This window comes from Protopterus annectens, chromosome 2.part1 (genome assembly GCF_019279795.1).
Source record: "Protopterus annectens isolate FY-2018-M chromosome 2.part1, PAN1.0, whole genome shotgun sequence".
Taxonomy (NCBI): domain Eukaryota; kingdom Metazoa; phylum Chordata; order Ceratodontiformes; family Protopteridae; genus Protopterus; species Protopterus annectens.
The window spans coordinates 1,796,425,431-1,796,440,925 of record NC_056729.1 but is presented as its reverse complement, the minus strand read 5'-3'; the positions used below and the strand labels follow the sequence as shown (position 1 = coordinate 1,796,440,925).

The following is a 15,495-nucleotide window of genomic DNA, read 5'->3' as shown; positions in this document are numbered from 1 at the left end:
CTCAGACATCAGAAGCTGATGTCAGCATAGCAGTGTCAGACCCGACTGACATATGAGTGGTGGTGATAGTTGTGGGAAGGCTGGGGACTGTGGCGGCCTCCTGCAGGGTCACTCCAGAGAGTTCCAGCTTAATTGTCACCAGTCTTAGGGGATGCAAAGCCACCACACCAAGGTTCTTGGCTGACTTAGAAGTAGATGAAAATCACTTTTTCTGTGGAATTTTTATATTTTTGCTTTTTGGGGATCAGAGCAGCAGTCATCAGAGTGGCGGCTGAACCTTCATAAGATGTGGGGTTGTGACGCTACTGAAGAAGTCGATGACGAGGATTCGATATGTGTGGCAAGTACCTCAGCCCTATGTTTAAGGGTTTTTGGCATGGAATTTGGCACACTCAGATCAGATAGAGACATCATGCTGAGGCCCCAAACAAAACAAGCAAAACAAGTGAAAATCTTCATGTGGGACTTGCTACCTGGAAGACAAATAAGTATTACCTTTTCTAAATATTAATTAGAGAAGAAATTTCCAGAGTGGAGTACTTATCTGTATGGAACCAGAGGAACTCTGGAAACGCAAGCTGACCGATGGACTGCACTCATACAAAACACAAGTGAAGTGCCTTGGAATGCACAGCAAGAAAAAAACTGAAGATAGTACCAGTGGACACCTTTCTTATACCACAATGTCCTCATGCTGGTCATAAAATGTCTGTTGGCTTAGAATGATGCTAAGACTCTGGAAATTGGGCTGGTCATGGGCTTCTGCATGGCAAGAAGTCCCAAGGATTAGTACAGCAACATTGACTACAAGGAACATCTGCCCACCACAGATCAAAGATTCTGTTTCAGCACACTTACTGGTGATGATCAAACCAGAAAACACAGGACCAACAGATACCAATGGATGTTGTCTTCTCAGGGCCATTGCTGACACCAAAACTGAAGCATCAACATGCCAGACACCAAAACAATTAACATTCAGGGCAAAGTGCGTCTCAAAGAGCACATTGGGAATAATGATGAATCCAAATGACGGCTGATGGAATTCCTCTAGCGGTACATGCAAATAAGAATGTCTACAAGCCTTCTGGAATGGTATGATTGGCTGTCAGTTTAGCTTAGAGGGTTCAGGCTATGAATTGTTAATACGTTTCATTCTGTAGTCCTGGGTTTGGTGCCCTCAATTTCCTCTTCAACAGTAAGTGTGTATCTCCACTACATCTGATTAGATTTTCAAATGCATTACATTACTTGTATCTGACATTCTGTTGATGCACATTAAAAGTTTTATTCCCTGTAAAGGGACAATTGTATCCAGTGGGTTTATCTAGTTAACAGACATATACCATAATGCTTACTCATGATTCTGAAAGAATCAGTGGAGTTATAGACCAAATTCTGATGCAAGTATAAATTGGTAGGGCATCCCTGAAATACAATGCCTCATGTGTCTTGGACCCAGCACATTCATGAGAGCCTGAGGCCAGGGGAGGATGTCTCTTGCTACTGTGATTTGAAGTGCAATGGTACATGAAGTGGCTATCTGAAGGGGAGGGTACTGTTACCCGTGGACACTCCTGCATTGCTTGGATGGAGAAGGCATCCCTCTATAGTGAAGAAAGATTATTTGCTGTCAGAATTCCCTGCAATTATGTGTATGGTTTATCCTTGTCATCATAAAGACATCCTTATAATCTCCTTATCTGCTGGCTGACTGTTATTACTCCAGTATGGTTCAACCAGACATTCCCTTGTTGATCTGTTTGCTTCCACATAAGCATCCTTCATACTTCTCAGTGTTGCTGGTCACCATCTGGATAGTTGTACTTTGTTACTGCCAGTGGTTACACCACTTCCATTCATACTGTTATTCAGTTTGTGTTAGCTGCACCCCATTCCATAACTGGTCTCTTATAGTCTTATAGTGTTTATGTATACTATGTGCCCTTTTAAGGTCTCTATCCTTCCCTATTTGATATAATGCTTGTGTTTAACTGTAGTAATTCATAAGGTATCAGTATGTCCCATGCACACACGAGGTTTATTAACAGAGAATGCTACTGCATCACATTAAGCAGACATTGGCATTACTGAACAATGTTGGGGTAATAACTACAGACTGTGCTTCATGTTATGTTTGCTTTCTCTCATCCATATATACCATTTTTAACTTGGAGGTATGTCCACCTGGACACAGATTTGGGTTTGAGGAGGTGAGAACTTAACAGCAGTAACTGTGCCCAACTCTGCCCTGATATCTTGGTAGCCACACCACTGTCCTGGCAAATCAGTTAATAAAACTACCAGTGGGACCCAGAAGGAGTCTAGGCAGTAGACGTCACTCACACTGGTGTGACACAAAAACTTTATCCTGTCAGCAAAATGGAAACTGGTGAAGCAGGGAGTGAATTCATGCCATGGATAAATAGCCCTCTCTGGAGTTATTTAAATAAAATTAAAGTGTACTGTCCTTGACTGAGAACCTCTTATTAGTAGTACTAAATGTTAAACACGAACTGGAGCTCTCAGACTCTGTCTTTCAGCTACGCTGTTAGGGCTTCTTTACAATCGTATTTCTACATCGAGCTGTGGCCAAAATAAATGTTGTCAAGGCTGGTGATATGAAGTTTATTAGTCACGACCAAACCGCCTTGTACTTATGCACATGAATGGATATAACCTTTTATGTGAAAACTTCAACAAAAGTCAGACACAGATAATGTCAACAAAAAAACAATAATGATTCTCCAAAAGGTGCAGTATAATGTTTTTAGTTAAACAGATGAAAGCATATTTTACGGGAAAGCTACTGAGCAAATGTCAAAAAAAAAAAAAACACAAAAGAAATCTTTTATATTTTTAACAAATACCATAAGGTCTGGATCTTTACAGCAATGCAATTACCAATCTTTACATATTTTTTTATTTTGCATCCTATAGTGTTCTCCTCAGAGATGCTATACTTTATCTCCTCTACATGTGATTAGATTTTCAACTGCATTACTTTATTTGTATCTGACATTCTGCTGATGCACATTAAAAATGTTATTCTGCAGGTTGGCTTTGAAAATGGGTTCTGCTTCCTGTAATCCCAGCTTTGATTCCCACAGCTTTCATTTGCCTACTGCATGACGCCACTTTGGGGTCTTACACAATCTTCTTACATACTACTTGCTTACTAACACATCACAAATCTAAAATGTAAAATACAATGTATCACCCTTGCATGCTACGCAAAGACATGTTAATTTGGGATGTTGCATCTTTAACCAAGAGGACATCATCACTTAAAGATCAGACCTCATATGGTAAGCCAAGTATAGCCAATCCTGCAGAGTTCAACAGTGCCCATTTATTATTCTACAGGTTACTACCAACAGCTTCTTTTTTAGTGAAGAATAAATACAGAACTAAAGACTATGCTTTCTGTGAAAAACTGAGGGGCTGCCAGCCAAATAATTCTATGTCATTGTAAATATTAATATGATCCACAGGCTTGTATAGCAAATGTAAGAAAACTGTGCTATGTTCTGAGCTTCAAAAATGTAACCACAGTGCACCCTGCTGGAAGTAAGCTGATAAGTAAAGGACTTTACGACTGTATGATCTCAAGCTAGGAGACAGGATGTCTGAACTAGGAATTTTTTTTCTATTGTACTAAGACAGGGATAATTACTAGGTTTTAGATGTAAAGTGTCTTTTATTGCTGTGGCTTCCTGGCAGGTGCAGATTACAAAAAGAAATGCAAAAATTTAAGTTCTGTGAGCCTGGGAAACTTAAGTAGAAGTGTCAATAATGACGTAATCTGGAATGACTCAGCATTAATGCGTATTACCAATTTAAGACTTTCTCAGAGACAAAGATTGAGCATTTTGTATTTTGTCTGAACTTGAGCACATCAGCTCAGATGAATTTAGAACACAGTTTCTCTGGGAGACTATAGGACTGTAGCCAGATTAGTCTAGCTGTTTTCCATATTAATGTGAGACTATCTTACAATATTGTTTTAAAGTATTTTCCTGTGATCTCTGAACTCTCTGTCACTGTATTGAATTAGTGAGTATTGTCTTGTGTTTTTATTATTCGTTATTAAATATTTTAAACCTTTCAACTGTGGCTGTTTTGTGTAAAGATAATTTAAGCTCTCAGAGTACTTGCATGTATTCGCTGATACTGTATAAGCCACTCCAATAGCCTTAGCCCTGGGTTACACTTATATTTGGATAACAGGGATAGCAGTAATAGCACACAGTGGAATTGGTCACCCTTTGGGAAGGGCTTTATAGTAGCTGATAAGTAGTGGTTGGTGGCAGTGATTTCTACCTTACAGTTTGGTCAGGAGGGGGCATAGCTGGAGAACCTGTGCCAGCCTTCACCAGGAATGTCTGTTTGTATATAATTCATATCTCAAAGTGTGTGTGTGTCAGTTACTTGGGCAGGGACATGAAGCACTGGTTGGATAGAGAGGGTGCTGGAGGTTTTGGCTTGATCACTCGGCTGAGATCTGTACCCTATAGCTGTACCAGTGGGGAGTCTTACTGGGGATCTGGAGAGAAAGGGAGAAACCAGCCCCAGACTAACTAACTGTGATCTCTGTGTGCTCTTAAGGGAAATTGTACTTTACTGTGTGTGTATTGTTATCATTCCCAATGTGCACACCCCTCACTGGTGCTAGTGGTGAGAATTGAGGTTCCTTGATTACTGGGCCAGTGCATGGGCATCACAGTTTCTACTTTACTTAACATGAAGGGTTGAGTCACAACACATAAGTCATAGTTGACTGCTATGTGCTTCAAAGATTATATCAACAAAAACATCCAATCTCCTAGCATGTCTGGAACTGGAAGAATATTAAGAAACAGGTCACAGGGCACCAGAGATTGATAGGAAGATCAAGATAGAAGGAACCGAGAATAACGGGTCAGAGTAACAAGGCCATATCTGTAGTCTGACTATAAAGATCTACTTTTAATAATGAATGAACACTGTTTTTTAATGCTCATTAAAGAACTTTAGTTTATAACACAACAACTTCTACAATGCTCCATTTCAATTCCTTATTTTAGCACGAGGCCTTGATGCAAACTTGGTATTGCTAGTTTTCTGTCCTCAGATACCCTACCTTGTCTCTGTAGTAATTAGAACTGGTACATTCCTGGGTAACACCCATGCAGAAGCAGGGAAGACAGCCAGCTGTGTTGTCTGGGCTCAAGAAGAAATGTCCACGTTTACATCTGTCACAGTTTTGACCTTCCACATTAGGCTGCATTAAAGAAAGAAGACATATTAATTAGTACAAACTACATATGTTGCATGTATTCCTTTTTACATTTATATATGCATTTGTTACCTGGGTGGGAACTCTAGTTACAGGAAACATTTTCAGCAAAGACCCAGGCTTAAAGCATGACAAACATACATTTAAAAGTAAAAAAACATTACAGCACATATTTCAAAGAAGTACATAACTAATAATATACAGAGATTAGTTTATAAATCAAGGGCAACAGCAGTGATGCAGAGAATTTAGGAAATCATAAATATGTTTACTTCTAGGGTCACTGTTGTAATGAGTGCAACCTGTTTTACTTTACTTGGTCTTACTACTAAGAAAAGGTGGAGGCACGTGAGTTAAGTGACCACAGATGCTGGTGCTTGTAATGTATTTTCATTTGCTCAAGCAAGTTGTTACAATTACTCCCCTTAAGTGGCCATCAAAACCAATAGTAATTAACAAACACAGTGTAATCCAAGTCTTCAACAACGCAAACTGAAATAAACAACATAATAACCATTTTATGCCACAACTTAGAAATCTGCTCCTGGCCTTACTAATACAATAGGTTTAATTTATACTTACACCTTTTCATCAGCACCACACAGATAACACTAGTTTGAAGGTGGTCTGTTTATTAAATAGAATATTTTCATGGTGCTGAGGTTTTTCATTTCATATATAGATATATTATCTTTGCAATAACCACATAGAATATGTGCATGACTCGCAACACACAGACCAACTAACCACTTTCTGGTTCAGGTATTTACAGCATCATTAAAATGCCATATACAGTTTGGTTCTAAACAAATTAACACAGGCTTAATATTAGTTCACAAACAATGCAAATGATTCCACTCTGTCACTGTTTTGGAATTAATTGTCTTGTCACATAGATGCTGTTTTTATATGGCATGAGGGAGGAGGGAATACTGGTGGCTCAGTGAGCCTCTTCTGTTGTCCTGAATATTCCTTACTTTACACAAATCATGTCTTGCATTGAAGGTATGAGGTGGGTAACTTAACTGCAGTTTTGGGACTGTCATACGTTTTTGTTAAATTCAAATGTTATTGCACAAAACAGATTTCCATATCACCTCTATACTGCAGTCCTCATTCATGGTGCACTTTACCAGCAGCTGTCCATTTTCATTTATATCCTTAACTTCAGCTGATTTCATCTTTTACATTGGACACAGCCCAGAACTGGTGTTTACATTTGACAATTTAAGGTAATTTCATACAGTATACTTCATTCACATGCATTCCTCATGTATGATGCATCATGTCTGATCGGCAGCTGGCTGCTTCATTCCCTAACCTATCCTATTCCCCTCCCTTGCTTTCCTTTTGGATTCTCCCTGTCCTTCCTACTGGTATAATTCTTAATCTTGCTGTATTCTAATAGCACCTCATTCTATTGCCTTTTCTTTTTTCTCACACCTTCTTACCTCATTCTAGTCAGTTTCTGCCATAATCTCTTGTCCAGTATTGTTCATAGGTTCATAGGTTTATAGGTGTGTACTAGGCTAATGGCCCTGGAGCCTTTACAAGCCTAGTCCATAGAACTGCCCTGGCATTGTGCCGCCCGATGTTAGTTCCCAGTGCCTTTATCAAGCAGAGCCACTGGAGTGATCCCCGGGGTGAACTTTCTATTACCTATCCACTCATCAAGATTTCTCTTGAAGAGGGACAGTGAGGTGCTCTGCTTGACATGTATGGGACGTCTATTCCAGAGCATGGGCAGTCTCTGGGTGAGGAACCTGTCCCTGCAGCATGTTCTGTTAATTGTGGTAATGAGGTTGAGGTCTCTGGAGCGTGTGGTGCGGAGGAATTGGGATGTCTTTAGATGTAGCATTTCTAACAGAGCTGGGTCAGACATGGCTTTGTAAGTCAAGCAGAGATTGCCTCTAAGTAGGCGATATGAGACAGAGAATAGCTGGAGTCTTTTGAGTCTGTCCGTGTAGGGCGTGTTTAAGGCTTAGAATCCTCTTCGTGAGGTACTTCTGTAGCTTCTCCAGCTGTTGCAGGTGTCTAGTGAGGTACATGCTAAATGGGGCATTATACTCAATGAATGGTCTAATGAGGGAAGAGTAGAGAGACAATGACCTCTTTCTTCCAGGACCCAAACCCTTGGTAATGAGAAGTGCCACATAGAAGGACTTTCTGACCACAGTGGCAATGTGGTGGTCGAAGGAGAGGTTGGTGTCAACCTGCGTCCCCAGATCTCTTATAATGCCTTCAGTGTTCAGTGGGCTCCCATCGATGTGGTAGTTAGTGGGAACTGAGTTTTTACCAAAGGGGATGACGACACATTTTTTGGCGTTAAGCTTAAGGCCATGGTTTCAACACCAGTCATTGGTCTCAGTAAGGTCTTTCTGTAGGATGTCTGCATCACTTGGGGAGTTAATAATGGCTCACAGCTTAGAGTCGCCTGTGAACTTGGCCAGCCAGAGTCCCTTTGTGTTGGCCTGGAGTTCTGAGAAGTAGATGCCGAACAGAAGAGGAACCAGGACCGATCCCTGTGGGACTCCACTCATGACTGGTTGGCAGTCTGACTTGGAGTTCGCTACTTTCACACTGTAAATCTGTGTTTTGTCCCCTTCCAACTCTGAGTGATGATGGTTGTTGTGAAAGGTTCCTACTCCAGGCCAGAAATCAAGGGAAACTCAGTCCTCACCACCGACTCTGGTGAGGGACCGTCACTAAGAGCAAAGATGGATTCACACAGTATTTCTAGCACAACTACCCTTAAGAGCAATTAGGGAGCATGCTTCAGACCTGGGGATGGAATCTCTTTCTCTCTCCAGACCCACACAAAACTCCACACTGACCACCTTGGAGCTCTGTGTCTTGCTCCCAGCAGCTCACACACACACACACACACACACACACACACACACACACACACACACACACTTGGATAATTGAGTTTCACACACACATACAAACCTGGGAAAAGCTGGCACAGATTTACTAGCTGTGCCCCTTTCTGCCCAGACTCCAAGGTAATCATGCTGCCACCAGTCAGCTACCCCAAGACTCTTATAAAATGGTACCCAATTATACTGTGTAAAATTAATACTAATCCAAATGGTAGGGTGTGACCAAAGCAGCAAGGGTTTCAGGAGTGGCCACAGTGTCACTAAAACAAGCATAAGTAATCTCAAGATGTACAGAGACTGCTGTACCTAGTAGAAGCAAGTCCAAAACAAAAACAAACCACACTGATGGAATCCTAACTTTAATAGGGTACATAACAAAAGGAAAAAAATATATAGCTAAAATCAGGCAGAACAACTCCCACAATTATAGGATCTCACTAATTAAACTAAACAGGAAATTAAAGGGACTAATCAAATCCAACAAGGCCAATTATGAGATCAAGATAGCCTCACAGGCTAAAGACAACCACAAGGCCTTCTACAATTATGTCCGAAACCTCACTAGTGGCAAATAGTGCTACCTTCACTGACCAGAGTGACACAGCAAATTTACTGCCTAAAATATTCAGCTCATACTTCATCCTCCACCCACCCCTGCTTCCCCATGAAATACCTACTAACATAAGACCCCAATATTAACAGGAAGCAGGTCCTAGCGGCATTCACAAAAGCCAAAAAACAGCTTAACTGGGCCCCTAACAATATTCAGAAATGCCTTATAAACAGCTTGAAACATGACCTAGCAGGACCACTTGAGTCACTTTTCAACTATAGCCTCAAAACAGGCTTTGTTCCAAGAGAATAAAGGACTGCAATGGTTATCGCACTTCCTAAGGTGGACTAAAGTACAGTTGTGTACACTTAACATAAATGCAGATGTTTGAGTGTATTCACTGTTGCAGTTATCACATTTAGATTATCTGCCTGCAGGTTGCCCTCAGTCAGCCTGAATACCAGAGTCTTGGGATTTCTGCATCGGATGCTGTCGCTTCTTCCATGACGTCAGGTCGTCAGGGGTATAAAACATGCAGCTGGCACCTTTACATCAGTTTTTCTTGCCCCAGATGTCAGCAGTCCCCAAAAATGGAAGCAATTACATGATGTGGAACACCACCAGTAAAAAGTAAATACCATTGCCATAGGATATGGCCAAAAAGAGGATAGGTAGAAAGTATAGAAAAAGTCAGGGGGCTGCAGGGAGGGTAATCAGGACAGCAACAGTGAATACACTCGAACATCTACATTTATGGTAAGTGTACGCAACTGTGCTATGTTCTTCATGTTTCACTGTCAGTCATCACATTTGGGTTGATTCCCAAAGCTGAGGATGGGTGGAGGTAGTTAAGAAGCACAGGGCTGGCAATCAGACCCTGTAAGACTGCTGTGGCAAATCCAGCTCTGGATTTAAAAAAGATAGGTAAGTGGTAATGCTTGGTGAAAGTGTGTACAGAGCTCCAGGTTGCAGCTTCCAGGATGTCCCTGGTAGGGACTCCCCTGAGAAAAGCTGTAGAGTTTGATGTAGCTCTAGTGGGATGAGTTATGATCCCCTGTGGGATAGGTTTCCAATGGTGTTTGTAGCAGAAATGTATGCAGTGCACTATCCATTTAGAAATGGTTTGCTTAGAAATGTCCTTGCCCTCTGCAGCAAAGCTGACTAGCAGCTGGTCAGATTTTCTGAAAGGCTTAGTCCTGTCCAGATAGAACCTTAGCTGCCTGTGCACGTCCATGGAGTGCAGGATCCTTTCCCCTTTATTTTGAGGATTAAGGAAAAAAGTTGGCAAATGAATGGACTGGTTTAAAGCTACACTAGATACCACCTTGGGCAAAAATGAAGGGTTGGTCCTGAGGGAAACCCTTGGTCCTGAGGGAAACCCTGTCCACATGGAAGATAATGAAGGGTTCCATGGCCGTAAGGGCCTGCAATTCAGGCACTCATCTTGCTGAAGTAATGGCTAGAAGTAGAGCTGTTTTCCATGAGAGGAATTTGAACTCTGCTGTAGCAGCAGGTTCAAAGGGCGGAAGTGTGAGTTTTTCCAGTACAAAGTTAAGGTACCAGGCTGGAGTGGGAGCTCTCTTTGGGGGTCTTAGATTTTTTTGCTCCTCTCAGGAACTGTTTGACCAGAGTATGAGAGAAGAGGGGTGGCTCAGTGTTATAATGAGCTGAGATGGCCGAGGCATGAATCTTAATAGAAGAGAAGGACAGGCCTTTGTGGATCATTTCTGTTAAGTAATCTAGTATATGAGGTAAGCTGGCCACCATTGTGTCCATTCCCTGAGACTGGCTCCAGGAACAGTATCTTTCCCACTTTTCTGAATAGGATTTTCTGGTACTAGGCCTCCTTGCCTCCAGAATGACATCCAACACCTGCTTACTGAGGGTTGCTGGCGATGAGTTCAGGGGATAAGCCAAGCTGCTAGGTTCAGGGTCTGGAGTTGAGGGTGCAAAATCTGTTCCTCCTGCTGAGACAGCAGGGAAGAGGTCTGAGACAGGTGCCAAGGTGGCACTACTATCAGATTGTGCAAAAGAGGGTACCAGTGCTGGCGTGGCCAGTCTGGTGCAATCAGGATTGTCCTTGGTTTGTCCTGTTTGATCTTTAGTAGAACCTTCAAGAGGTGGGGCAGGGGGGGAAAGGCATAGGTTGATAGGCTTTCCAAGGTAAAGGACAGGGCATTCACTTTCCAAGCTTGACTGTGGGGAGTTCTGGTGCAATATTTGCTCAAATGATAGTTCTGAGGGGAAGTAAAGAGGTCCACCTCTGGTGCCCCCATCTGTCCCTCAAAAGCTTGAATATTTTGGGTTCCAGTTTCCACTCGTGTGGGTCCATGAGATTTCTGCTTAAGTCGTCTGCCAGTGAATTTAGTTTGCCTGGCAGGAATTGAGTTTGCAGTTGCACTTGGTTGCTCAAGGCTGTGTTCCACAGAGCCATGGCTAATCTGCAGAGTGGGTAGGAATGGGTTCCCCCCCACTGCTTGTTTATGTACCACATAACTGTGGTGTTGTCTGTCTTTACCAATAGTTGTCCTGGAAGAATAAGGCCTTTGAAGGCTGTCAGAGCATTCTGTACCGCTAACATTTCTTTTTGATTGATATGCAGGCGCATTTGCTTTGGGCTCCATTTGCCTTGAATACATTGTCCTGCCATGTGAGTCCCCCATGCATAGTCTGATGCGTCTGTTGTTAGGGTTTGGGCGGCAGGGGGCTGAGTGAAAGGGAGTTTCTTGTTGTGGTAGCAGGCCTCTGCAGGTGAAAGCTGCACTCTCTAAAGCCAAAAACACAGCATCCATGGGACCGGACAACATCCCAGGCTGCGTTTTACACAAAATTCAGAATGAACTGGCTCTCTACTTAAGCACCATGTTCAATAATAGCCTCGCATCAGGCTTTGTGCCCACTGAATGGCGCACAGTAACAGTTATCCCACTCCACAAAGGGGGAGCCACCACTGATCCTGGGAACTATAGACCTATTAGCCTGATGAGCCTGGTCTGCAAAGCCATGGAACGTATCATCATGGAACTCATAAACAAAGACATTGGTAACCTCCAAATTCTGGATCCCACCCAGTTTGGGTTTGTGAAAGGCAGATCATGCCTCCTGAACCTGATCGACTTCTTTGAGGCAGTCACCAAAGCCGTAGATGAGGGTAAAGTGGTTCACACAGCCTATCTTGACCTTGCCAAGGCTTTCAACACCATCCCCCATTCTGGAATTATAGCTAAACTCAATAAACTAGGCATAAATCCCTACATCACAAGATGGGTTGCCAACTGGCTCACTGACAGAACCCACACTGTAAAAGTTGCAGACTCCAAATCTGACTTCAAACCAATGACGAGTGGAGTACCACAGGGTTCCATCCTGGGACCGCTCCTGTTTGGTATCTACTTCTCTGAAGTACAGGCTAACACAGAAGGCCTCTGGCTAATGAAGTTCACAGATGACTGCAAACTAGGAGCCATAGTCAAGTCCCCAAATGATGTGAACATCCTACAGAGGGGCCTCTCTGAGACAGATGCCTGGTGTCAGAGCCATGGCCTCAAGCTCAATGCCAAAAAGTGCAGTGTCATCCCCTTTGGTAAAAACTCTGTACCCATGAACTACCACATAGGCAGCAATCTACTTAACACCGAATGCGTGATAAGAGACCATGGGACCCAGGTGGACAGTAGTCTCTCCTTTGATAGTCACATCGCCACAGTAGTCAGGAAGTCCTTCTACGTGGCACACCGCATCATAAAAGGGTTCTCATCCAGGAAAAAAGAGGTCATCGTTACCCTCTACTCATCACTCATTAGACCCATTATAGAGTACAACACCCCTTTTGGAATGTACCTCACAAGACATCTGCAGCAGCTGGAAAGGCCACAGAAGTACCTCACAAAGAGGATTACTGGACTCAAATGCCCTACACTGACCACCTCAAAAAACTCCAGCTTTACTCCATAGCATATCGCCTACTCAGAGGTGATCTCTGCCTAACATATAAAGCTATGTCAAACCCAGAGCTGTTGGACATGGTACACCAAAAGAAATCCCAATCCCTCCGAGCTACACGCTCTAGGGACCTAAACCTTGTCACCACAATAAACAGGACATGCTGGAGTGATAGATTCCTATCCCAGAGACTTCCCATACTCTGGAACAGGCTACCCATCTATGTTAAGCAAAGTTCTTCATTAGCACTCTTCAAGAAAAATCTTGATGAGTGGATGGGAAAGAGGAAATACACCCTGGGGATCACTTCTGTGTCTCTGCTCGTCAGTGGCACAGGAAAATAACTTTCTTGGGTGGTGTAAGCCAGGGAACCTTGTTGGCTATGCTTGCGTAGGCCCTTGGGCTGATAGCCTAGTACCTATCTATAAACCTATGAACCTAAAGGAACTCTGTCCTTAGGCAAGGAATGATAGGAATCATTGTTTCCAGGTCCTGAGAATGTTAACACCAGAGACTTTTTAAGTACCACTGAAGTTTCCTCATATGCAGTCTTGCATACAGAATTAGTAGAATGCAAGAGGCCATGAACCCTAGGGCTTGCAGTATTTTTCTACAATTTCCAGAACACGAGGGATAGCTAGAGGCCTGTGCTGAGGCAAGTTTAAAAATTACCCGAGTCTCTTTTTGGACTGAGAGTAGCCCTGGCTCTCCCAGCAGAAATGCTCCCTAAGGGTATGTAGGGTTTCACCAAAAGAAAATTCTTCTGGTGGGGAAGCAGAGGGAATGGAATCCTCTGCATCGGAATCCTCATAGGTAGATAAGGGTATGTCCTTGTAATCAGAAGGGTCAGAGTTATCTGACTCCTGATCTGAAGAATCAGAAGGAAATTCAGTTCTTGGGTCTTTTTGAGGGGGAAGGCTGACTTCCCCTAATTAAAGTAATAAGGTCTTCTGCCATTCTAAGCATTTGTTTTTGTGGCATGAGAATGCGCTTTGGTTGTCGGTTTCCTAGGTGTAGTGTGAACTCTATGCCTGAAAAAATTCAGTGTTTTTGGTTTGAAATGAAGTCATAGGTTTAATATGAACATCGGAAGGACTGAATACACCCTCAGAAGCTGGTGCCAGCACAACGGCTCTGGACCCATCCAAGGTAGAGACATCTGCAGGTTCCATAGTCGAAGAAGCATCTTGCGGCATACCGGACTCCGAATGGGTCTCAGTAGAGGGCTGTGAATCTGTAGAAGCAAGTATCAGGGGCTGCAAAATCACCTCACTGAGTATCGGCGGACTGGCGACTAGCTTAACAGTAGCATCGTCGGCAGTTTTGGACCCATGCGATCTGTCTCTGTCTTTATCCGGGAGCACTACAGAATCCTGAAAGCCAAAAATCCTGAAGACCAAAATCCTGAGACCAAAATCTTGAAAGTTCAAAATATTGAAAACTCAAACTACCGAAAACTCAAAATCCTGAAAACACACAGGATATCAACACTTACTATATTCTAGCACAACTACATGCAGAAAGAAATAAAACACAAACTATATTACTGTTCTACAAGTATAAGCAGGGGGCAAGCCCCCCTGCAACCCCCACACCCCCTGCTACTTTAATATATCAACTCCAAGATTGCACTTAGTGTAGTGAACTGCAATCTCGGTGTTGATATATTTAAGTTGCAGGGGGTGTGGGGGGCTTGCCCCCCTGCATATAGTTGAAGGGTAACATGTTTCTGTATGTACTTGTACTGGAATATAGTAAGTGTTGGTATCCTGTGTGTTTTCAGGATTTTGAGTTTTCAGGATTTTGCACCTTCAGGATTTTGGACTTTCGGGATTCTGTAGCGCTCCCCTTTATCCCTACGTTTTTTTCGGAAGATCGGTAGTCGGACGGAGATGGAGAGTGAAAGAATTTAGCAACAAAAAATATCCCGACGACGAATATTTCGGGCGTTGAACAAGGCACAAAACCGACAGTGAGGGACGTCATGGTCTGGGCCTAAACGGGTGATGCAGTAAGAATGATAATCTCTGTGAGGTATTTGCTTTCCACAGGCAAGACAATTATTAATTTTTTCTGACATTGGTTAGAGCAAGAAAAAAGGTTCCCCAACTTCAATTTCAGGAGGTGACCGACTGGCACTTGCGAACTGCTTCTGCTTCGGGCACCGCACGGCAAGAAAGACTGATGTATTGGCATCGGCTGCATGTTTTATACCCCTGACAACCTGATGTCATGGAAGAAGTGACAGCATCCGACGCAGAAATTCCAAGACTCTGATATTCAGGCGGATTGAGGGCTACCTGCAGGCAGATAACCCAAATGTAATGACTGCAACAGTGAAACACGAAGAACATCAACCATCCCCAGAAATACTCATCTGAATAGTCTAATATGCAAAGCCATGGAACAAATTATCATGAAAATGATCAGACATAAGCAACCTTCAGACACTGGACCCAACCCACTTTGGCCTTCTCCAGGGAAGGTGATGCCTACTAAACCTGGTGGATTTTTTTGATAATGTCACCAAGGCAATGGATGAGGGGGAAATGGCCATACCTCATACTTGGACCTGGCTAAAGGGTTTGATAAAATACTTCACTCATATACAGTTGACAGACTCAATGAACCTGGCATAAACCCCTACATAGCTTGCTGGATGGCCAGCTGGCTCACACAAACTGGACTCAGGTAGTCAGGATTGCCGAGACCACCTCAAATCAGAGACTGGTCAGCAATGGGGTAACTCAGGGCTCCATGCTGGGACTGCTCCTATTTGGCATCTATGTCTCAGAGGTAAAACCAACTGTCAAGGGCCTTTGGCTGACCAAGTTCAC

At 43.0% G+C, this 15,495-nt stretch overlaps 1 protein-coding gene across 11 annotated transcripts in view; it reads right to left on the bottom strand.

The window, feature by feature from the left end:
* Nucleotides 1-15,495, bottom strand: part of HSPG2 (heparan sulfate proteoglycan 2) — a 2,126,006-nt gene that overhangs the window by 1,101,281 nt on the left and 1,009,230 nt on the right. For all 11 annotated transcript variants that reach the window (XM_044063227.1, XM_044063230.1, XM_044063231.1 and 8 more), the window contains one exon: nucleotides 5,123-5,263. In XM_044063227.1, the coding sequence (XP_043919162.1) occupies nucleotides 5,123-5,263 (141 nt within the window). The remainder of the gene's footprint in view (nucleotides 1-5,122; nucleotides 5,264-15,495) is intronic.